Raw genomic sequence first — 24806 nt, 5'->3', positions numbered from 1 at the left:
CTAAGGGGAACCAGAAGCTACCAATGATGGGTAAGGGAGAAGTGACAGCTGTGGCAGCCAGCAAACTTGCGGTGTGGTTCAGTGGCGGTTTGTAGATTCCTAGAGGGCGGAATCTAAGGTGCCAGGACATCTATGCCTATAGGCTCCTGTGAGGTAACTCCAGGCCTGCCTATAAGTAGATGAAGTCAGTTAGTTGTTAACTATTATCACAAAGAAAAAGTAGATACTAAAGCGGGGCGTACCCCTCCACAATGGAAAACAAATTCAAAAAGATGTGCCAAAAATGCTAAACCACTTTATTAGAAAAATTACAACCGTTAAAAGCCATCCTACACCATACACATACAATTAAAAATGGGAATGAGACAGCATGTCTAGCATGACCCCTGATGGTGATAATAAAGTATCTCTATATGCAGCAACAGACCATTACGTGAAAGGGACAGTCTCCGCCTTCAAAGTGTGCTGTGTGCACCCAGCCACACTTATGGAACCATGGATCCAAAATAACCTTGTTTGATGTAAGTAATGTTCAATATGAACGATAATCAGCTCCTTACAAATGGTGCAGTCCAGAACAGCAATATTCACTGTGAACCGTGATGGACTCAGAATCACTTATTTTGCAAAGTACAAACGGGGGGTTGAACCCAGCCAGAATTGGTTTTGCCTCAGTGTGGAAGGGCTGGAAAAACTGTCTGAAAGCCAAGAGCCGAGGCTGCCATACTACGGTGCCACCAATCGCAATTGGTGCAATAGTGTTCATTCCTGTAGTGGGTCCCGACTCCTGGGCAATACTACAATACTCTCAATACAACATATATTCCAGACTCACTCGCAGCCAAGAAAAGGTTAAGGGTGAACCTCAATGCTGTCCAGGAACATAGGGGACCAGCCCAATCGCAGCTGCTCCCGTTAACCTGCAGGCTTAGATGGACCGTGCAAGAGCTCAATCCCAGTAAAGTCCAATGCCCCTCAAAATGGGCTCATCACATAGCATAAAATAAGCAATACAAATGGACAATCTCACCCATGTGCTGGAAAAAACATACTCTTTGCTGGAAACGCTGATAAAGGTTCTCCGTTTTATTATTATTGATTTATAAAGCACCAACATATTCCGTGGTGCTGTACAAAGTAAGCAACAAACATGGTGTACATAATACAGACAATGGTGTACATCAATATACAAAATACAAAATTGGTGACAAAATACAAAATACAGAATACAAAATACAGACTTGGTAATGACAGTGATAAAATTAACATGATGAAAAAATGTGTAATGATTTCTAGGACACAAAAAGGGGGAAAGAGCCCTGCCCTTGTGAGCTTACAATCTAAAGGAATGGTGGTGGTGGGGGGGGGGGGGGGGGGGAGAAACGAGGTGGGTTAGTATACAACAAACCTTTAGAGGCAGTGTGTTTTAGGGTATCTAGTAGGAGTGCAAGACAAAGGGGAGGTGGCTAAGGTAGAGTATATGCTTGTCAGAGCAAGTGAGTTTTTAGTGACCGTTTAAAGGTAACAAAGGTTGGTGAGTGACGGATGTGTTCTGGGAGGGCATTCCAGAGGAGGGGTGAAGCTTGTGCAAAATCTTGCAAAAGTGAATGTGAGGAGGTAATTCTAGAGGAGGACAACAGAAGATCATGTGCCGATCCAAGATTGCGATTGGGTTGAAAAGTCCATAAGTTGAGTCGTTGATGCAAGCTAGCATGGATCCTCAAATGTTTTGAGTAGCAATGGTCAATATGATCAAAGGATGGTGGTAGAACGCTGCTCCATGAGATCACCTGTTGTATATAGTGAGATGTGCTGCACATGGGGTCATGCTGCAGTTAGAGCTGACTAGTGATGATCATAATCCGCTAATTACAAATATGCGAAATTTCACGTACATTTTCGCAATTACGCCTATAAGTAATGCCGATTTGTACATTTAATTGATTTCATATAATCATTTGTAATTTCATGTACATTTTCACATCATTTTTGCGTAATGACTTGCCGACTTTAGCAGTGAATAATAGCAAAATCCCCATACATGCTATTGTTACCAAAACTGCTACATATCTATGTTAAGGAGAATCATAAGTACAAGTCAAAAAATAAAATTTCAAATTGTAGTTTTTGAGAAAATCATTTTCAAAATGCAAAGAAAATCCTTTTTAAACTCAGAAAAAGTGACTGTTTAACAACCATTTTTCCTTTGCATTTTTAAAGTAAACCTCCAGACTAGAAATTTACTCAGCAGCACTGAAAAGGCTTGGTGTTTCTTTAACAGTTTCACAGCATCAGAACTTTGTTTTTCTTATAGAAGTCTCATTTTTAGCAGCATTTTTAGCTAAGCTCCACCCCATCAAAGAAAACTGCCCGGATTTTTTTCCCCTGATGCTGTGTAAAGGATGATGGTATTTCCTATGTTGTTGTTCACGTTGCCTAGCAACTGGGAGGGGTGATCAGGACACAGGACAGTTGGAACTGTGTCTCATGCAAGTACATTTGAAATCGGCGCCGGTAGACTTGGGCGCAGGATCCAGCTGTTATATGGCTGGTCCTGTTTCTGCACAAGTCCGGGCCGAATTAATTACTATTTCCCCTCCAGGCCACCATGGATAGTGGGGGAATGAAATAATTTGGCTTCCAGCGATTGCTGAAAGCCGAATTATTATGATTTTTAAGCAACCTCGGCTCCGTCTTCTGACTGCACCGACGTTACTCACTGAGCGCCGCTATGGACTGAATCCCTTTTTGGTCTATGGCGGCACTGGCTGCGCCCAAATCTAGCAGCGCTGAAAAGCACTGCTCCGTCTCATGCTCCCTGTCACCTCCTTTCAACCAAAAAGATGGCTGCCCCCATGAAATCACAAACCTTTGTCTGTTCTTTTAAAACAGGGTGGGTAAGAGATTATATTACCTATCTATTTTAATTAACATAACTAATGTAACTTAATGACAGTATGTTTGTTTAGGCTGGAGTTCCTCTTTAAAATCAATTTTCTCAAAAAGTACAAGGTCTTTTTTTTAATTTTTTTTTACTTGTTTCCAGGTTTCCCCTTAAAATGCATAGCTATTTTGGTGATGATCGCATGTGTAAGGGCTTTGTTATTAATCGTCTAAATTGGCACACAATTATGCAAAATTTTGGGTAATTGCACACAATTATGGATGGATTACGTTTACATGCAAAATTTCAAATGTTTTTTGAAATTTCACATTACAATTTCTCAACGTACGATGCAAAATTATGATTATGCTTAATTTGTGCTCATAACTAGTGATGGGCGAACACCTGGATGTTCGGGTTCGGGAAAGTTCGCCGAACATGGCCGAGATGTTCGGCATGTTCGGGCCGAACCCCGAACTTTCCGAACATCCAGCTTTTGGGGGCCATATGGGGTCGCAGGCATAAGGGGGGAGCATGCCCCGATCGCGGGGGGGATCGGAAATTCCCCCCACCCCCTCCGCTAGCGCTCCCCCCTCTGCCCGCTTCCCCATTCAAAAGTTTAAGCAAAGTACCTGTAGTGGATGGCCTGGCAGTGGGCGGCACTGTGGAGTGAGGAGGAGGAGTCCGGAGAGTGACGAGTTGAGGGAGGCCGGGCAGCGGCCCGCGGGCGGTTCAGCGGAAGTACCCTTGTGGTACTTCCGCCCTTTCTCTGACCTCACGCCCGCTGCCCGGCCTCCCTCAACTCGTCACTCTCCGGACTCCTCCTCCTCACTCCACAGTGCCGCCCACTGCCAGGCCATCCACTACAGGTACTTTGCTTAAACTTTTGAATGGGGAAGCGGGCAGAGGGGGGAGCGCTAGCGGAGGGGGTGGGGGGAATTTCCGACCCCCCCCGCGATCGGGGCATGCTCCCCCCTTATGCCTGCGACCCCATAGGGGGGCAGTATTCGGCCGAACAGGGCCCTGTTCGGCCGAACAGGGGCCCTGTTCGGCCCTGTTCGGCGGCCATTAGAAGTTCGGGGCGAACCCGAACTTAAAAGGCCGAACACCATCAGGTGTTCGGCCGAACGCGAACATCACCCGAACAGGGTGATGTTCTGCAGAACCCGAACAGTGGCGAACACTGTTCGCCCAACACTACTCATAACTAGAGTCGACATGCTTCACTGTGAACCGGCAAGTAACCTTGGATCATATCATTTAAAGTTATCGCCAGTTATGGCCTGCCTACAACCTATTGCGACTTCTGCATCTTTTATTGTAGCATGATTTTTTTTTTTAGTTTGTGGTGGTGGATACTTTTCATTGATGGCTTTACCCACTTGTGCACTACATGATTGAGGTGGGGTGAGGTCGCTATCCATAATGTATGGCTCCAAGCTGTCAGGATCCTCAGGAACCATGTTGTTCCACTTTCTGCCTGCTGGTGGCAGCATTGACCTGGACTTTCATAGACTTCCATTGTGCCACCAGCAGAGGGCTCTGTGGACTTTGAACAGCCCTTAAAGTGGACCCAAATTAAAAATACAAGATTTCAGAAATAAAATCTATTTTCTAAATTATAATAATAAATAGCAGCCTTTTTTCAGCTGCATGATGACAAATATAAAATATTTTACATTTATTGGAGGAACCCCTCCCTTCCTTTCACATTGCCGGGACAGAATCCAGCAGACTGGTGGAGTAGGAGGTATATGGCAAAGGAGGAATTGCTAATGGCTGCCCCCTGTATAACCCTAATTATGAAAAGAGAAGGTTGAAAAGTATGCACTGAAATGCTCATAGGCTTGAAGGAGTGTTTATTTACCTTTGTGTGTCAGAGGTGAAAAAATTTTTTTGGTTGGGTCCGCTTTAATTTCTTCAATCCATCAAATTTATCCTGTTTATTATTACCTGGACTATATAAGAACTGTCTCTTCTTAATGATAATTGCCAGAACTTTGTGCTTCCAGGCCTGACTTTCTGGACTTTCTTTTTCCTGTCCCTGATTCCTGTTTGTTGCCCCTGCACTGAGATCTGTATTTTCCTTCCTATTGCCGAACTCGGTATATTCTGCCTGAGCCTGATTCCTGTCTGCTTCTTTGTACTGCGATTGGTTTGTTACCTGAATCTGTATTATGATCTGACTGTGATTTTTGCCTGCTTCGTTTTGTACTGCGGTTGGTTGTATATTTCCTGTATATATTTAGTTAGATAGATGGGATCTTGGTGTATTGCACATTGATTATCTCTTTATGGTGATTGCTCTGTCATGGTGTGTATGCATGTAGTTGCATCATATTTGCATGGTTTATATTTGTCACTGCATTCCTGGATTGTTTGCATATATTGTGTGCTGTGCATGGGTTTGCGTCATATTTGCATTCACAGTTGTATTTTTGCTTTGCATTATTGCTTTGCAAAAAAACATTATTTTTGCACCTTATTCCCTAGCCCCAGTGTCTGTTCTACTGCAAACTGTGGCCAAACTCTGTTCCTCCATTCAGGTTTATGACACAGGCTCACCAACTTCTTAGCATGCAGGAGCAGCCAGTGGGGATCCAGCCACTGCCATCTAGTGATTATGCTAATCTTCTGACTAGAACAGCGAATCACTGTGCACGTCTGTGGTAATAACTCCAAGTTCTTTTCATTAGACCAGCTGGACTATTGACCTCAGCTAGCCAGTTAAGCCAATGAGGTCCTGACTTTTATGCTTCGTACACACTTGCGATAACTATCGTTTGCAAAGAACGATAGTTACCAGACGAACGATATTGGAAAGATTGGTATGCAACGATGGGATGCAGCGATCATCATACACATTTTAACGATAGTTCTCGCAGAAAAGAACGATCAGAAGGAAATGTTGCGTACATATTTATATAAAATAAAAAAAAAAAAAAACACTGACATGGAGTTACAATAGATACAAATATATGATTGTTAACTTGAAAACAAAGTTTAATTGAAATGAGCAATGTAACAATCTTTACGGCCGCGCTACAAAGGAAGTACTGAAGCTGGGCAGAATCCAACGCAGGCGCATTGGCCCTTGTAACGATCGTTCTCGGCCGATGTCTGTACACACTATAGTTTTGTAACGATTGTCGGTAGATATGATCCGTCAGGTTGGATATTTCCATCTTCCCGATGTCGTTCTTTTGTCGTTAGTGTTAATGATCGTTGGGTAAAGTTCTTTCCCCGATTGTCGGCAAAACGATCGTTAATGAGCTGTTTCAAACGACCATAGTCGCCAGTGTGTACGCAGCATTAGGCTAGGTGCACACTTAGCAGAAACACAAGTGTTGCGAAAAATGTACACTGCGTTTTTGCCACTAACGGAAGTCTACTGGCCACATGAGAAAACGCATATAAAAACGCATATGCATTTTTTATGTGTGCGTTTTTAAAAACGCTGGTTTTGTTGCATACTATTCAAAAACACACATAATGAAAGTCAATGGGAACGCAATGTATTGTGTTTTATATGTGGTTTTATTTTTTTTTAATTGTTTTGTGATGTATTTCCGCTTACTGTTGTCTTCCTAACGATTTGCATAACACGCAATGTGAAAACGCATATGCGTTTTCACGCAGCCCAAGAGAAAACCATATGCGTTTTGTATATGCGAACCGCAAACACGTAAAAATGCACACAAAACGCTAGAAAACTAAACGCAAATTAACTAAAAACACACACACAAAAAACCGCACATGACAGAAAATGTGACCTTTCGCGCTCTGTTGTGTGCACCCAGCCTTAAAATATACTACCCTTAGGGTTCTTTCACACTGGCGTGGTGCGGTGCGGCAATTTACCGCAGACTACTGCTAGGGCAATGTAAGGGCTTGTTGAAGCGGGGGTCACACTTGCCAAGAATTTCATGCAATTTTTGCAATGCAAAAATGCACATAATGTTTCCCCATGGACAATCGCAGGAAAGTGGAGGTAATATAGCTTTTCCCACAGCGAGCTAAAAAAAAAAATACCGGCAGCGCTGCTTTATATCGCTTAAGGCATGCGATTCTGTGTTACCAACAGTCAGCTGCTGTCGGCCAAAAGTCAGCAGACACTGAAGATTTGTTTGCGGGAAAACTCTACCATTTTTTGCAGATGCAAGTGTGACCCCTGCCTGATGCTACGTACACACATGCGACAACGATCGTTCGTTAAGGACGACGAACGAACTTTTAATTGACGAAAGAACGACCGAAGTAAAGTTAGTTGTAAAAAGTGTGTAACGATCACATCGTTAGAACGAACGTTACACCACGTAAAAGCACTTAATGCGCCTGCGCATAAAATTGTAAAGTTCCTTGGAGAAAAAGTGAAATACGCATGTCCAGCCTGGTACGAACGATCGTTTCCAACGATGTACCACTTTTGCTAACGATCGTCGGTGGTAAAAATCCGCCAAGACAGAACTTTGTTTTGTAGCGATTTGCCTCGTTCGTCGTTTGCCTTAATAGTCGTTGGTTCGTTTTTTGTAACGATCGTCGTTGGTAAAGATCGGGGAACGATCGTTACAAACGACTATAGTCGCATGTGTGTACGCACCTTGAAGCTATTACATGTACCGTAATTGCTAGAAAAGGTCCATAAGATAACGTACCCGACACGCCTATTCAGACAAGCTTATTGTACAGCATGTTGAACTGCTCATGTATCTATGCTCCCCATTGTTGTATGTTCTGCACATTGTACAGCACTACAGAATATGTTGGTGCTCTATAAATAATGATTTGAAAGCGGATTTAATTCAAATGATATAAAGCTTGGAATTGGGAGAATCAGACACACTTAATGGCAATTAGGATCGACCCAATTCCAAGCTGCTTAGAATCTGCATAAAATTTGCATGCAAGCTGGTGTTAGCATTGCATTGACTATGGCACCGTAATTACGAGGATATTACGTTTTGCATGCACCCCCTTTTCCTTAGATTGTAAGCCTGTAGCAGGGTCCTCCATTCCCTAGTGTATTCTACATGATTGTGTGCTCCATTCCTTGACAGCCTGTACTTCCATTACTGGGCCTACCTAACCAGCCCATATCCCATGATCGGGTATCTTGTACCGTTTGCCTTGTATAACTTTGTTCTCTGTTGTATAACCTTGTTGCATCTGTCATCTTTGCATATTGTATATATTTATTTGTCCTGCGCTGCATCATATGTTGGCACTTTTTAAATACAATAAATAATAATAATAACAGCAACATGCTAATGCATTGTCTCTCAGGCTTTTAAAACTCTCTCTGTGCCTTTGTACTCCTGAATTTGGAACTCATTTTCAGTTGCAGTTTTGTTGAAGGGTTGCTTTGCAACAACACATCAATGTTACAGATGATAAAAGGCGGATATAAGGGCACCCGTGTGTTCATTTAAAGTGACACTGAAGCGAAAAAAAACCCCTTACGATATAATGAATTGTATGTGTAGTACGGGTAATTCATAGAACATTAGTAGTAAAGAAAAGTCTCTCATATTTTTATTTTCAGTTATGTAGCTTTTTATATAACGTTGCATCATTCTCTAATATTTGCAGTTTACAAACTATGGGCTTGATTCATTAAGCTGCACTGTTAAGCAGTGCACCTTAATGTGAAGGAGTGGGCGCTAATGCATGCCTTACATAGCAGCGCTCGCTGCTATGTAAGGAGTGTGCTTTCCTTAGGAGCATGCCTTCCTTAAGGCTCATACACACATCAGACTATAGTCTTTGGAAAATGAAAGATTACAGACCAATCTTACCACCCTTCATGTAGTATGAGAGCCATACTCTACACAGTATTTTCTATGGAGCTGAACTCCACATCAGAAAAAATCATTGCAAGATGCTGCACACACAGATGCTGTACAGACACAAAAGATCAGTATCTGCAAAAGATCTGTTCCTGCTAAAAATCCATTCCTGCAAATTGCAATGAAAGTCTATGAGATCTGCAGATCATCATACACACATGATTTAACTGACATTCATCTGCAGATCAAGCAATCATCTGCAGATCTGAAAATCCATCCTGGTGGATCTGATCTGCAGATGAATGTCAGTTAAATCATGTGTGTATGATGATCTGCAGATCTCATAGACTATCATTGCAATTTGCAGGAATGGATTTTTGGCAGGAACAGACCTTTTGCAGATACTGATCTTTTGTGTCTGTACAGCATCTGTGTGTGCAGCATCGTGCAAAGATTTTTTTCTGATGGGGAGTTCAGCTCCATAGAATAGACTGTGAAGGTATGGCTCTCATACTACATGGAAGGGGGTAAAATTGGTCTGTGATCTTTCATTTTCCAAAGACTATGGTCTGATGTGTGTATGAGCCTTTAGATAGGAGCGTGCCTTACTTAGATAGGAGCGTGCCTTCCTTAGGAGCGTGCCTTACTTAGATAGGAGCGTGACTTCCTTAGGAGCGTGCCTTCCTTAGATAGGAGCGTGCCTTCCTTAGGAGCGTGCCTTCCTTAGGAGCTTGCCTTGCTTAGATAGGAGCGTGCCTTCTTATACATAGCAAAGAGTTTCGAATCAGGATGATACCATTTATTGGCTAACTTAGAGTTACTATGTATAGGAAGGCACGCTCCTATCTAAGGAAGGCCCACTCCTAAACCAGCGCTGCCATGTAAGGCATGCATTAGTGGCCACTCCTTCACATTAAAGTGGAACTGTAAATAGAAAATAAACACATTGTTTCACTTACCTGGGGCTTCTCCAAGCCCCCAGCAGCCGCCCTGTCCCGTGCCGCTTCTCGTTGAGCCTCCGTTCTCCCATGCCAGCTACATTCAGTTTTGCTGCCGGACCACTGCGCCTGCGCGGCTCTGGCAACGGGTATCCTTTCTTCTCATTCCCCGCTATTGCAGAGGGGAACGCGAAGAAAGGATGCGCTTGGCAGGGCTGCGCTGGCCTCGACTTACAAGTGGAGGTACAGGTTGGAGTGGCGGCAGGAGAAGGGAGGCTCGGGCAGGACAGGCGCTGGACAGGACAGCTGCTGGGGGCTTGGGGAAGCCCCAGGTAAGTGAAACAATGTGTTTATTTTCTATCAACAGTTCCGCTTTAAGGTGTGCTGCTTTAGTAGTGCAGCTTAATGAATCAAGGGCCGTATTCTGTATTTTAAACTATGAAACCGAGCAGGAAAGTTCAAAGGATCATTAGCTCTACAGTAAAAACCTTAAAGTGGACCTGATCTCAGACCTTCCTCTCTGCTATAAAAGATATGCAACAGCATAATAACCTTAAGGCTGCTTCCACACAGGGACGTTACAGGTGCATGTTAGTGCAGCCTATAACGCTTCCCAACTCACAGCAATACAAAGTCAATGGGGCTGTTCACACTGCCCACGTTGCGTTACATGTAACGCTGCACGTTCTTCAGAACATGCAGCATACTATAGCGTTCCAGCGGCTTAAGCCGGGTAAGACTGTTTGCACATGCTCAGTGTTGGGGCGGAGAGGAGGCGGGGAGAGGCCGCTAAGTAGCCGCACACATGGCTACTCAATATGCACTGCACTGGTGGCCGCTGATTGGCTGGCGGTACCACGTGATGCGGAGTGTTTCACTCCGCATCACATGGTCCCGCCGGCCAATCAGCGCCACTCTCACTGCCCTAATGTGGAAAGAGCTGCTTAACGTGGCTCACTCAACGTCCTCTACCAACACCGGCAGGCGTTGCGTTAGGGGACTTATGCGACCATAACGTCCACTATAACACAACGTCCCGGTGTGTAACTAGCCTTGAAGAAAAACATTTATTTGTTACTGCTGATAAAATCTTCTATTTCTTAGCTGTACTACACATACAATTCATTATCTCATAAGCTTATTTTCACTTCATATTCCCTTTAAAGAGCTTTTTCTTTCTGCAGATTGTGATTTGGCATGAGGGGGCCCAGAAGGTTTGTCCAGTATGGGACCCAGAAATTTCTGATCGCGGCCTTGCCTGGATACAGATTTGACATTGGGTCAATGGCAAGACCAGGGTATCAAATCTATATACCAAATAATTACTCACTTAGCCCTTAAAGTGAACCAGAGACGAAGCACCCTCATGTATTTTACCATATATATCAGTGGGAACATTAGAGAAAACACCTACCCTGCTCTCTGTTTCATTATTTACTGTTTAGATTGCTTCTTATCACCTCTTATAAAATCCCCGACTGAGCATTCAGTCTGGCTTTGCTCAGGTATCATTATAGCCGAGTCTGTCTCCTCTGATGTCTTTTCAAGCCCAAGCCTGCCCCCTCCTGGCTCTGCTCAGTAATCATTATAGATGAGTCATTATAACAAAGCCAGGCTGAAGGCTCAGTCGGGGATTTTATCTGGGCTGATAAGAAGCAATCTGAACAGTAAATAATGAAACAGAGAGCAGGGTAGGTGTTTTCTCTAATGTTCCCACTGATATATATGGTAAAATACATGAGGGTGCTTCGTCTCTGGTTCACTTTAATGCTGGGTACACACGATGCGTTTTTTCAGTCGATTTTCCGTTCAGTTGATTTTCGATTTGCTGCTCAATTCTCCTATCTTTTCTTATCTACTTCCATTCACATCTATGAGAAATCAAACAGAAAAACGATCGAAAATAAGATTGGACATATTGGAAATGATCTATCGAGCCGTCTATCTGCCAAACGATCTTATGGCGTGTGTACCCAGCATTAACCTTTTAAAGAACAACTACAACAGCAGCAATACAAATTACTGGCATCCGAATTGTCCACTTATCAAAGAATCTTGCAACTCTTTCAGACATGGTACATGTATTATGTTCGTTTCCCTGTTGGAGACTTTGGCCCATATGCAATTTACCTTTTCACCTGAGTTGTCACCTAGGAGATCATTTTTCATTTTCAATTTTCAAATAACTTTCCAGCACTAAAAGTAGGTGAAAATGTCCTATCAAAATTATTTTGAGTATTTTCTTGCTTTCTGGTAGATTAAAAGGCGTTTTATTGACAAGTTTAAAAATAGCACCTAGGAGAAAACTCAGGAGAAAAATGTAATTGCCTATGGGCCTTTGTGCCTTCTCTTTACCGTCTCTAGCCGCTGGGCCTGATTACACCACAGTACTGTTCTGCCTTTTCCTGTATATGCTGTAGAAATTCTTCTATATGACCACCAGCTTTCTGTTTGTCCATCTGGTCAGTTTACGATAAATCTAGTATCTCCAGTTACTGATTACAAATGGTTGTTTAGACAAGAATGTGTGTGGCCTTCAGTGTTCCGCTGTAAACTCTGTACTTCTGTGAGGTTTCTCATACCCACAACAGGGGCAAACCCAGGATTTTTAAAGCAGGATTGTCACCATAAAAATCAAATTTCCACGGCAACTGGTCTGAGTGTATTAAGCAATAAAGATGCTAATCCTGCATTCAAAACTTTTTCTGCTGTTATGATTTGGAGTTATCACATACTTAACTACATGCCGACCGCTCCACGTCCATTGGCGTGGACGCGGTGGCAGCCCCAGGACCGCCCCACGCCGATTTGCGTGAACAGCCTTCTATGGGGCTAGCAGAAGAGCGATCACAACTCCTGCTTGGAAGGTGGAGCGTGACACGGCTGTCCCCTCCAGAGTGTCTGTAGTGATCTGCTGTCATAGGCTGAACCCTATGACAGCCGATCACAGTGATTGGCTAGTGGGGGGAGGGAGGGAGGGTTTAGGGAAAAAATAAATAAATATATTTTATTTAAAAATAAATATAATAAATATTTGTAAAAAATCTGACTCCACCAACAGGAAGCTCTGTTGGTGGGGAGAAAAGGGGGGAGGGGGTTGAGAGGGAAATCACCTGTGTGCTGTGTGGCCCAATTAACAAAGAATGGCCTGGTCACTAGGGGGGTTTAACACCGCGGTCCTCAAGAGGTTAAGGAGCACTGGCCCTTTATTAGTCAGTGCCAAACAGTTGCAGGCTGGGGTTCTTTTTATCTATAATATATTCCTCCTCTTCCATTTATTTCCCCGCCTAGCTGCTTATCTGAAACACGATCCCCAGCTCACTTGTGTTTACAAGCAAGGCTGAGGTGACTTAGTGATTGGAGGAGAAAAGAAAAAAAGTAAAGGGCAGAAATGACATCAGGATTTAGCCTAAACTGTGGTCAAAAGACATGGTTCCCCCCAGGAACAGAATTCTCTTCATTTACTATATAACATTCACTGAAATCAAAACGTGGACAGTACAATACATGTGTTATGTAAGTAGATCAAGTATTTATCTACTTATATATGTGTGTTTTTTTCCCTGGCATAGTATGGCTAATCCTACTGCTTTATTGATTGGCGCGCGTTGTCGCATTATTACCTGACGACCCAGCAACCGCTATTTTAACGGCAACTTGCTCACAGTCTTACAAGCCATTGGAGGCGATTAATCCCTGATGGTACTGGAGTAAGTTAGACGAGATTGCGGGGCTGTTCGTCACAATACATCCTATTTTTTTATATATATATACAGTGGGTTGCAAAAGTATTTGGCCCCCTTGAAGTTTTCCACATTTTGTCACATTACTGCCACAGACATGAATCAATTTTATTGGAATTCCACATGAAAGACCAACACAAAGTGGTGTACACATGAGAAGTGGAACGAAAATCATACATGATTCCAAACATTTTTTACAAATAAATAACTGCAAAGTGGTGTGTGCATAATTATTCGGCCCCCTTTGATCTGAGTGCAGTCAGTTGCCTATAGATACTGCCTGATGAGTGCTAATGACTAAATAGAGTGCACCTGTGTGTAATCTAACAGTCAGTATGAATACAGTTGCTCTGTGACGGCTTCAGAGGTTGTCTGAGAGAATATTGGGAGCAACAACACCGTGAAGTCCAAAGAACACATCAGACAGGTCAGGGATTAAGTTATTGAGAAATTTAAAGCAGGCTTAGGCTGCAAAAAGATTTCCAAAGCCTTGAACATCCCACGGAGCACTGTTCAAGCGATCATTCAGAAATGGAAGGTGTATGGCACAACTGTAAACCTACCAAGACAAGGCCATCCATCTACACTCACAGGCCGAACAAGGAGAGCGCTGATCAGAAATGCAGTCAAGAGGCCCATGGTGACTCTGGACGAGCTGCAGAGATCTACAGCTCAGGTGGGAGACTCTGTCCATAGGACAACTATTAGTCATGCACTGCACAAAGTTGGCCTTTATGGAAGAGTGGCAAGAAGAAAGGCATTGTTAACAGAAAGCATAAGAAGTCCCGTTTGCAGTTTGCCACAAGCCATGTGGGGGAGACAGCAACCATGTGGAAGAAAGTGCTCTGGTCAGATGAGACCAAAATGGAACTTTTTGGCCAAAATGCAAAACTCTATGTTTGGCGGAAAACTAACACTGCACATCACTCTGAACACACCATCCCCACTGTCAAATATGGTGGTGGCAGCATTATGCTCGGGGGGGTGCATCTCTTCAGCAGGGACAGAGAAGCTGGTCAGAGTTGATAGGAAGATGGATGGAGCCAAATACAGGGCAAACTTGGAAGAAAACCTCTTGGAGACTGCAAAAGACTTGAGACTGGGGTGGAGGTTCACCTTCCAGCAGGACAATGACCCTAAACATAAAGCCAGGGCAATAATGGAATGGTTTAAAACAAAACATATCTATGTGTTAGAATTGCCCAGTCAAAGTCCAGATCTAAATCCAATCGAGAATCTGTGGCAAGATCTGAAAACTGCTGTTCACAAACGCTGTCCATCTAATCTGACTGAGCTGGAGCTGTTTTGCAAAGAAGATTGGGCAAGGATTTCAGTCTCTAGATGTGCAAAGCTGGTAGAGACATACCCTAAAAGACTGGCAGCTGTAATTGCAGCAAAAGGTGGTTCTACAAAGTATTGACTCAGGGGGCCGAATAATTACGCACACCCCACTTTGCAGTTATTTATTTGTAAAAAACGTTTGGAATGATGTATGATTTTCGATCCACTTCTCACGTGTACACCACTTTGTATTGGTCTTTCACGTGGAATTCCAATAAAATTGATGCATGTTTGTGGCAGTAATGTGACAAAATGTGGAAAACTTCAAGGGTGCCGAATACTTTTGCAACCCACTGTAACATACAGCAATTGAAACAGATGGGGACTGGAGTTCAATAGGTGTACAGATAATCTGTTATTTCTCCCATTCATCAGCCGGGACACCCTCTGGAAGTATGGCTCCGCCCCAATCCTAGGAAACACAACCCAAAAAGTATAAAAAGCTCCCGCCCCCCCTCATCTCCAGTTCTTTTGTGTTTCCGCCCGGAGACACAGCTCAAAATCCAGCTCCCAGTTTATTGTTTTTTTCCTCACCAGAGGGTGAGTTGATTGGGCACAGTACCTGAAGGGGACCGCTGTCGTTGCTGGAGGAGGGTACTGCTGTCATGGCGGGGACACGCTGAGCAGAGATTGCTGTTCCCTCGCCGCCTTCCTCCTGCGCGGCCGCTCTATGGGCAGTTTTATGCGGAGCTGCGTTGACGTCAGTTCCGCTGACGCCACGGGAAGGCGACCGGAAGTACGCGGACTTCCCCTACTTAGGAGGCGACGGCTTGGCGTGGCGTGGTGGAGAGATGGAGGAGCAAGGGACCAACGCTTCTACCGTTGCCGCCGCCGCCGCCGCCGCCGCCGCCACCGGTGGCACCGCTACTACCGCTGGACAGGGGACAATAGCGGCAGGTGCAGCGGGATCCTCGTCCTCTACCTCGACCAGATCTCAGTCGGAGGGTGGGGTGAGTGGGAGATGCTTCTCCCTAAAACACAGTTCTCTGTTGATGTGCACGTTGTGGTAACAGAACTATGTGTATCTCCCTTTTTGTTTCCCTCTTATGTTTTATTCAGGCAAGAGTGGAGTCTAAATCTGCTGACAGGCCTAGATCTAGGAAATGCTGTCAGTGTGGGGCTAGATTGTCATCTGGTTATAACAAGTCATTATGTCAGGCTTGTATTGATGCAGTGATAGCCTCTGAATCTTCAGCAATATTTAAGAATGTACTTAAATCTGTGAAAAAAGATATTGATGAGACGTTGGGTAAATTTAAGGAGTCCCTGTTACCGGTCCCACAGGATTTGCCAGGGCCATCGTCAGCCCCTCCTCATTCTAGTACTACAGGTCAAGTACCGGCTCCCGATTTAGGGAATCCTCTCCCCCAGATTCCCTTAGGGTCTGACGCACTGGGGGAGGAGGAGGAGGAGGAGGAGGACTTACAAGGTAGAGAAAATTTCTCTGAGGTGGAGGAGGGGGAGAATATCATATCAGATGAGGAATCTGATGTAGATTTGAGGAAAGCTGCTAGGTTTTTATTCAGTACAGAGGAAACAGATGAATTACTCAAAGCAGTATATGCCACTGAGCAGATTCCTGAGATTCAGGAAGCACTCTCTGCACAGGATCAGGTTTATTCTGGCTTGGCGCAGAAGCCTAACAGAGTTTTTCCCTTCCACCAATCTTTGAAAGAAATCATTAATTCTCAATGGCGGGAACCTGAACGAAAATTATTTATTCCTAAGTCAGCTAAAAAGAAGTTTCCCTTTGCTCCGTCTGACATGGATCAATTTATTAAATGTCCCAAATTAGACGCTGCCCTCTCAAAGCACTCAAAAAATACTGATTTGTCATTTGAGGATGCAGGGGTGTTAAAAGACGCAATGGATAAAAGAATCGAATTAACCTTAAAGAAAGCCTGGGAATCTGCAGCCTTTGCTTTTTTACCGAGCGTGGCTTCAACATGTATCTCTAGGAACTTAAGAGTATGGATGGATAATTTAATTGATCATGTGAAATCAGGTTCCGATTTAAGTAATTACATCAAATCCTTGCCCACAGTTTTGAAATCAGTAGCCTTTCTGGCCGACGCTGCGGTGGAGATCGTCCGAATTTCCGCACGCACCACTGCTCTAATCAATTCGGCTAGAAGGGCTCTCTGGCTCAAAACCTGGGAGGGGGATTTGACATCTAAAAATCGTTTGTGTACTATTCCTTTTGAGGGGAATCTTCTGTTTGGTCAGGAGTTGGAAAATGTACTCTCCCGTTCAGCAGAAAAGGGAAAGCAATTTCCTGAAAAACGTAGAACGTTTAAGGTAAACAAATCAGGTTTATTTAATAGGCCATCCTCAGGCAAGCCTAGGCAGCCAGCTCAGCAGAAGAGGTGGTCCTTTCCTGCCGGTAGGGGACGGGGAGGTTTTGCCCTCGCCAGGCCTGGTCCCCCCAAAGAAAGTAAATGACGCTCTACCAGTCGGGGGGAGGCTTCGTTATTTTTTGTCCCAATGGGAAGCCATCAGTCCAGACCCCTTCATTTTGAGTATAATAAAGGACGGGTATCGTCCACAATTTTCAGTTTTTCCTCCCCCCAGGAAGTTTATAAACAGGTTTCCCAGGGATCCAGCCAGGGCCAGTGGCCTTGCGCGGGAAATTCAGAGTTTAATTTCAAGAGAGGTGATAATCCCGGTTCCCCGAGCGAAGCAGTTTCGGGGTTACTACTCCCACATTTTTTTGGTGACCAAAACCAATGGGGAGTTCAGATTTATCCTCAATCTAAAGAGGCTGAACCCTTATTTAATTTACAAAAAATTCAGGATGGACAACATCCAGACAGTCAGGGCTCTCTTACAGGGAGAGGAATATTTTGTGTCAATAGACCTTCAAGACGCATATCTTCACATCCCTATTGCAGAATCCCATCAAAAGTATCTGAGATTCGCGGTGCGTCTGCCAGATCAAATATGTCACTTCCAGTTCCAGGCTCTCCCTTTCGGGATCTCAACGGCCCCTCGCATCTTCACAAAGGTGCTTGCAGAGCCAATGAGACTATTGAGGAACCAGGGGATAAGTGTCGTCCCCTATCTCGACGATCTGCTCATTTTTGCCAGGTCAGAGGCGGTCCTAATTCAACACAGAGATTTGGTGATTCAGACTCTATCTCAGTTGGGTTGGATCCTGAACTACAAAAAATCGTACTTAAACCCCACCCAGACCATCGTTTTCCTGGGTTATACGATCGATTCTGTTCGACAAAGAATATTTCTGACTCCTCAAAAGGTGGACAAGCTGCAATCAGGAGTCAGAACTCTTCTTCTGTCCCATCAGGTGGCTATCCGGGAGGTTATGCGAGTTTTGGGGTTAATGACAGCCACCATTCCCGGAGTAAGCTGGGCCCAGTTCCATTCGCGGGTCCTTCAAAATTGGTTGCTGGCAACTTGGGACAAAACCCAACAATCACTGGAGCGGGAGGTTCCCATCCCTGCTCAGGTAAAGGCAACCCTCCATTGGTGGCTACAGCGCCACAACCTGGAAGAGGGCAAAGTATGGAGACAGGAGGACCCTCTAAGGATTTATACCGATGCCAGTGCTTGGGGTTGGGGGGCCACTCTCATGGGTCTTCATTCACAGGGGAGGTGGCTCTCCACAGTTGCAGAGAGATCGTCCAACTACAGAGAACTCTTGGCGGTAAAGAGGGCCCTTTTGGCGTTCCTAGACAGGATTCGGGGTTCTCATGTGCTTGTCTTCTCGGACAACATCTCCACGGTGGCATATATCAACAAACAGGGGGGCACCAGGTCAGGGAATCTCTCCCTCCTGGCGTCGGACATTTTTCGGACGGCAGAACAGAACCTACTTTCTTTACAGGCGGTTCACATAAAAGGTGCGCTCAACACGGAAGCGGACTTTTTAAGCCGCCAGATTCTCGACCACTCCGAGTGGGAACTGAATCAGGACACCTTTCTTTGGGTCACCGAGATCCTGGGAGTCCCGGAGATCGATCTGTTTGCGTCACCAACAAACGCAAAGATCCCGCAGTTTTTTTCCCTTCACAACAGCAGGAGTTCTCTGGGATTGGACGCTCTCTCTCTACCCTGGACCTTCAATCTAGGTTATGCGTATCCGCCTCTAAAATTATTGCCACAGGTCCTAGCGAAGGTGCGAAGAGAACGCGTAAAGCTGATTCTCATAGCGCCAGTGTGGCCCAAGAGACCTTGGTTTTCCACGCTTCTGAGTCTCTCCGTTCAACCGTATCTAGAGCTCCCGATCAGGCAGGACCTTCTTCGGCAGGGACCTATCTTTCATCCCAAACCGGAGTTATTCAAGCTAGCGGCATGGACCCTGAAAGGTTGATTTTAAGAAGCAAGGGAGTTTCAGATAAGGCTATTGATACCTTACTAAAGTGTAGGAAGCCAGTTACCCACAAAATTTATAGGAAGGTGTGGAAAGTATACGGTTCATGGTGTGCTACCAATAAAAGAGTCCAATCGGAAATGGGAACGATTCTTGATTTCTTTCAGAGTGGAGTGGAAATGAGGTTAGCCTTGAGTACCCTTAAAGTACAATGCTCGGCTCTCTCAATCTTGTTAGACAGACCCCTGGCACAGGAAAAATTAATCAGGGATTTTTTTCGGGCAGTTCAGAGATCTTCCCCCTTAAAGCAGAAGATTATACCTCAATGGGATCTGTCTCTGGTCTTAGGCGTATTATCCAGGGTTCCATTCGAACCCATTGATGAGATTGACTTAAAGTTTTTGACGTTAAAGGTGGCCTTCCTGATAGCCATCACTACGGCCAGAAGACTCGGTGATCTTCAGGCCCTGTCAATCAAAGACCCCTTTCTTACCATTTTTCCGGACAAGATTATTTTACGTCTGGATCCAAACTACTTACCGAAAGTCCCTTCGGACTTCCATAGGTCTCAGAACCTGGTGATTCCCTCGTTTTGTGATAATCCTTCCTGTGCCAGGGAACAGGAATTCCACTGCTTAGATGTTAGGAGAGCTCTTTTAGCTTATCTTTCAAGGACTAGAGAGTTCAGGAAGTCTTCACATTTATTCGTTCTATTTATGGGACAGAATAAGGGACAGCAGGCTTCTAGGCAGACTATCGCTAGGTGGATCTGTCAGGTTATCTCCTTAGCCTATGAGATTTCAGACTCCACTCCACCACCTGCTATCAAGGCGCACTCGACTCGATCCATGTCGACTTCCTGGGCAGAGAGAGCGGGAGCCACAGTCCAACAAATATGTCAAGCGGCAACTTGGTCGAACCCTTCCACTTTTATTAAACATTATAGAGTGGATGTCCTGTCCCAGCAAGATTTGTCGTTTGGCAGGAAGGTGCTTCAGTCTGTGGTCCCTCCCTAGGTGGGTGTTTTCTTGTGTATCCTTCCAGAGGGTGTCCCGGCTGATGAATGGGAGAAAGCACCTGTTAGTCTTACCGGTAACGGTGTTTCTGTTCAGCAGCCGGGACACCGTCTACTGCCCACCCTTCCTACTGGCGCACTTCCTTATACCTATTACCTTCCTTTTCGGGGTCACTAGGAGGTGCTTCGCTTCTCCTTTTTCTCTGGTGTCCCGGTCGGGTTTTTTCTTTATATACACTGGAGATGAGGGGGGGCGGGAGCTTTTTATACTTTTTGGGTTGTGTTTCCTAGGATTGGGGCGGAGCCATACTTCCAGAGGGTGTCCCGGCTGCTGAACAGAAACACCGTTACCGGTAAGACTAACAGGTGCTTTTGGGAGCCTTGCAGGGTCTCTCGCTCTCAAGACAAATGCCACCCGCCTTGAGAAAGGGAGACCCTGCAAGGCTCCTGAAATGCATACATGTTAAAAAGGCGAGTGGAAAGAATAGTGCCGGGTTTGCTGGCAGTAGAAACTCGCTAAAATTAGAGATATTCTACAACTAAATATCCATAATAGAATATTGGCATTGTGTGCCAATATTTTAATATTGCTAAACCTAATTATACTCACACACAGAACCCTCCCCTAACCCTAATGCTCCCCCCACTTGGTGCCCAACCCTAATGCTCCCCCCACTTGGTGCCTAACCCTAACTCCCTGTGGTGCCGCAGCCTAACCCTCCCTGATGGTGCCTACACTAACCCCCCCCCCCCCCCCCCGTAATGCCTAAACCTAACCCCCCTAGTGGAGTCTCACCCTAACTCCGCCCCCCCCCAGTGGTGTCTAACCATAACCCCCCCCACCCATTCCCGGTAAGGCCTAGACAACCCCCCCCCCCTCATCCCGATTCGAGCTCGCTATGCAATGCCACAATATAGGTATCTGCAGGCTATTTTTTCCGCAAGCCTGTGAAAAAAAATGTCTCTTCTTGCCAGTAATTAGGCACCTCTGGACACTCAAATTTACCTTCATAGCCGGATATTGCAGTTTTGAGGAATCCTTTATGGTAAAATTGTGCGCCCTGGGCGCCCGAGAACAATTGTGCAGAGAGCAGAAAGCTTTTTCTCTCCGCACCCTTAGTTGGAGGATAGGGAAAAAGTAAGGATCAGGAAAAGGAAAATAAACTTTTTTTTTGTCCTGGACTGCCAGAAAATGTACAGTGTTGAGGAGATCATCTGTAGTGTCTGCCAGGCTCCCTGCCTCCTGTACCTAAAGGGTGATGAGGCTGAAGATTCTGTGCAAGTTTTTACTGTGCATATTTAACAGCTTTAAACTAATGCTAAATTTAAAAGCTGGCTATGCTATGCAAATAGCATGCACTGATTGATGCTGCTGCCAGCCAACTGAAGTGCAATACTTCCACTTTTATGTCAGTACATTTTGGACAACTGTAGGGAAATACAACTGAATTTCATCTTTAGTTTACTTCTCTGCAGCAGCCCCTTGCTATCTGACTCGCATGCTGGCTGCTGCTGACATGTTATGAGACCCTCACTGGTCTCTCCCTCCTGCAGAGTCTGTCATGTCCCAATTTCTGTGTGTGGGAGACTCTCTGCCTACAGCCCCTGCAAAATGAGACTGACACCTAGGGGTGTGTGGTCCACCAGGCCAACCAGGCGGTCGCATGGGGTGCTGTGAGGGGGGCACTGCCGTGGGGGGCGTGCGCCAGATTGTTGCACCCCAAGGTGGTGAACTGGCTTGCCAGTTCAGTCCCCACAGCCCGCAGCTCACCTCAGCCTGCGGGAGTCTTCCGGCAGGCAGAGCAGGGCCATGGGAAGATGGCGTCTGAAGCCCTGCACTGGAGACCATTTGTGTCTCCAGTACAGGGCAATGGGCGCTATCTTCCCATAGCCCTGCTCTGCCTGTCAGCATGGGAGATGTGCAGCCAGATCTCTGCACGGAAGATCATCGGGAAGCTCCGTGCCGGTAGAGGAGTCTTTCTGATGAAACGCTGCCCACATTACGATTATTTTCTGGTGAAACATTGCCACATTAAAATTATTTCTAGTGAAATTGCTGCATTATGGTTATTTTCTGGTGAAACATTGCTGCATTATGATTATTTTCTGGTGAAACGCTGCACACATTGCAACTATTTTCTGGTGAAACGTAGCGTAGCGTAGCACACATTATGATTATTTTCTGGTGAAACGCTGCCCACATTAGGATTATTTTTTTAGTGAAACTTTGCTGCATTACGATTATTTTCAGGAGAAATGCTGCCCCCTTACGAGGGAGGGAGGAGACAGAAGTACAGGCTTCACAGGGGGGATTCTAGGCAACTGTAATCCCCTATACGAAAACACTATCTCTCAAGACTATAGGGGTTTTTAGTAGGAATAGCAAAAAGTCTTTATTCTTCAATGGTATAAAAATCTTCTTGATTACAGTCGTGAAATGTAGACATTTCATACAAAGATCCACTTTACAGAACCAAAAGTTGCCTGACACGTGTTTCACTGCCAAAAGCCGCTTCCTCAGAGGCACACAAATGTGTAGATATCAGGATAAAACCCAAGGTTAAGAGACCACAATCTAAAGTGCAGAGTGTTTACATCCAACACCTAGATGCACTGTCCTCAGTCACCAGCAAAAACGAGTAAGATCGTCCTCTGAACTGTAATTCCCTGCTCCCTGCGCCATTGTGCACTGGCATCATGGGGAAAGAGCTCTGTGTCTCATACTGCAGTGTCTCCTGGCAGCTCAGGCGTGTAACAATAGCACCTGCAAGGAATGCAGGTGCACGGGGGCCTGTGGGGGAGTGAAGGCTGGTGGGGGGCTTTTTTAGAGCAGGAAGGGGGGCAGTAAGCACACAGCGGTGGGGAGGGGCCCTACTCCCCCCCCCCCCCTTGGGCCCCCCTTCAGTGCTCAATGATACCCTCTCTAGAAATGATAGTAGCAGCAGGCGGGGAACTCGCCTCTCTCTGGTTCCAGGTGGCGACGGAGCTCTTCCGTGCCACCGTCTTCTGTGTCTCAAACTCTGCTAATCAGGAAGTGGAGTCTGTTGTGTAGGAAACAGAGAAGAAGAAGCATTCAGTGCTCTGTCTCCGCCTGGAACCAGGAAGAAGTGAGTTCCCTGCCTGTTGCCACTGCGCTCATTTCTGAAGGGGGGAGCTGGGAGTGCTGAAGGGGGAACCCAAGGTGAGGAAGGGGAGAGTCTGGCCCCCCTCCACGCCACTGTGTGCCCATTACTCCCCTCTCCAGGCTACATACACTGGAGGCACTTATAGACCTAGCTAACCTATACTAGGGCACCTATAGACCTGGCTAACCTGTGCTGGGGGCACCTATACCTGGCTACCTATACTGGGGGCATCTATAGACCTGGATAACCTATGCTGGGGGCACGTATGTCTGGCTATACTGGGGGCACTTATACCTGACTAATCTATACTGAGGGCACCTATACCTACCTAACCTATACTTGGGGTACCTATACTAGGCTACCTATATTGGGAGAACCTATACCTGGCTACCTATACTGGGGGCAATTATACCTGGATTCTTATACTGGAGGCACCTATACTAGGCTTCCTATACTGGGGGCACCTGTATCTGGCTACCTAATCTGTAAGTTTTTTTTGTAAATATCCTGCCTGGCCTGCCTCTCCAGTTTCTGTTTGGGGAAGGTTGTTGGTGGAGGGGGGGGGGGGGGCATCCAAAGTTTTGCAGCGGGAACCAGTGATTTCTAATTCTACCCCTGCCTGGCTGTGTTTTCCTATGTGCAATCGTGAGTATAGCTTGTCCCACATATGACTTTTTGAGCTTGATGCAAGTTTGGTGCCCTTTACTGTAAGCGCATAAGCAGGTATTATTATGTTAGTTTGGATGTTGGGGACTTTGTACCTTCTCTTTAATGTCTCCAGCCGCTGGGCCTGATTACACCACAGTACTGCTCTGCCTTTTCCCGTATCTGCTGTAGACATTCTTCTGTTTGACCAACAGCTTTTTGTTTGTCTTTCTGGTCAGTTTAAGTCTTCTAGTAACTCCAGTTACTGATTACAAATGGTTATTTAGACAAGAACGCATGTGGCCTTCATTGTCCTGCCACTATAACTATAACGTCTGTACTTCTGTGAGGTTTCTCATACCCCTACTGGCATCATGGGGGAAAGAGCTCTGTGTGTCCTACTGCTGGGTCTCCTGGCTGGGTCCTCCTATGCACAATCGTGAGTATAGCTTGTCCCATATCAGACTTTCTTTGTGCTTAATGCAAGTTTAGGGCAGACTTTACCACTGTGGCAATTTTAAGTTTTGGATCATTAAATGAAGGCTAAAGGTGTCCATACATCAGGCGACTTTGGCAGCCAATCGACCAACGAATTCGATTATTATTTTCAAATTGGTTAAAAATCAGTGCCGCCAAGTGCAGGCCCGATCAACGATGCAACCAATTTCGATCCATAATTGGTCGCATTAGACAATCGCGCCTGGTGTAAGATGTCAGGCCAAAGTTGGTTGATCGGGGGTGTGTTTATCCGCCACCGTAATGTATAAATGTGCCTCCCCCGGGTGCATTTATAGATTACCTGTCCTGTGTCAGCCTCCACGCGGTGTCGGTAACCTTCGGGCAGCTCTCTATACACGCCACTGGCGCATAGCATCTAACATTGGCGCATAATGTCTGACATCAGACGCTATGCGCCAGTGGCGTGTATGGAGAGCCGACCGGAGGTTACCGACACCGCACGGAGGCTGACGCAGGACATGTATAAATGCACCCACGGGG

General features: G+C 45.5%; 2 protein-coding genes across 2 annotated transcripts in view; one reads left to right on the top strand and one right to left on the bottom strand.

Annotated features, from left to right (window-relative positions):
• The window catches only part of LOC137562619 (zinc finger protein 782-like), a 62234-nt gene that overhangs the window by 34080 nt on the left and 3348 nt on the right, over positions 1-24806 (bottom strand). The window lies entirely within an intron of this gene.
• LOC137562618 (A.superbus venom factor 1-like) overlaps positions 24144-24806 on the top strand; it is a 231262-nt gene continuing 230599 nt past the window's right edge. The window contains exon 1 of the mRNA XM_068274131.1: positions 24144-24246. Within this exon, the coding sequence (XP_068130232.1) occupies positions 24182-24246 (65 nt within the window). The 5' untranslated portion in view covers positions 24144-24181. The remainder of the gene's footprint in view (positions 24247-24806) is intronic.

Source organism: Hyperolius riggenbachi, chromosome 3 (assembly GCF_040937935.1).
Source record: "Hyperolius riggenbachi isolate aHypRig1 chromosome 3, aHypRig1.pri, whole genome shotgun sequence".
In the NCBI taxonomy this organism is placed as follows: domain Eukaryota; kingdom Metazoa; phylum Chordata; class Amphibia; order Anura; family Hyperoliidae; genus Hyperolius; species Hyperolius riggenbachi.
The sequence above is the reverse complement of the archived record's forward strand: the minus strand, read 5'-3'. Positions and strand labels throughout refer to the sequence as shown.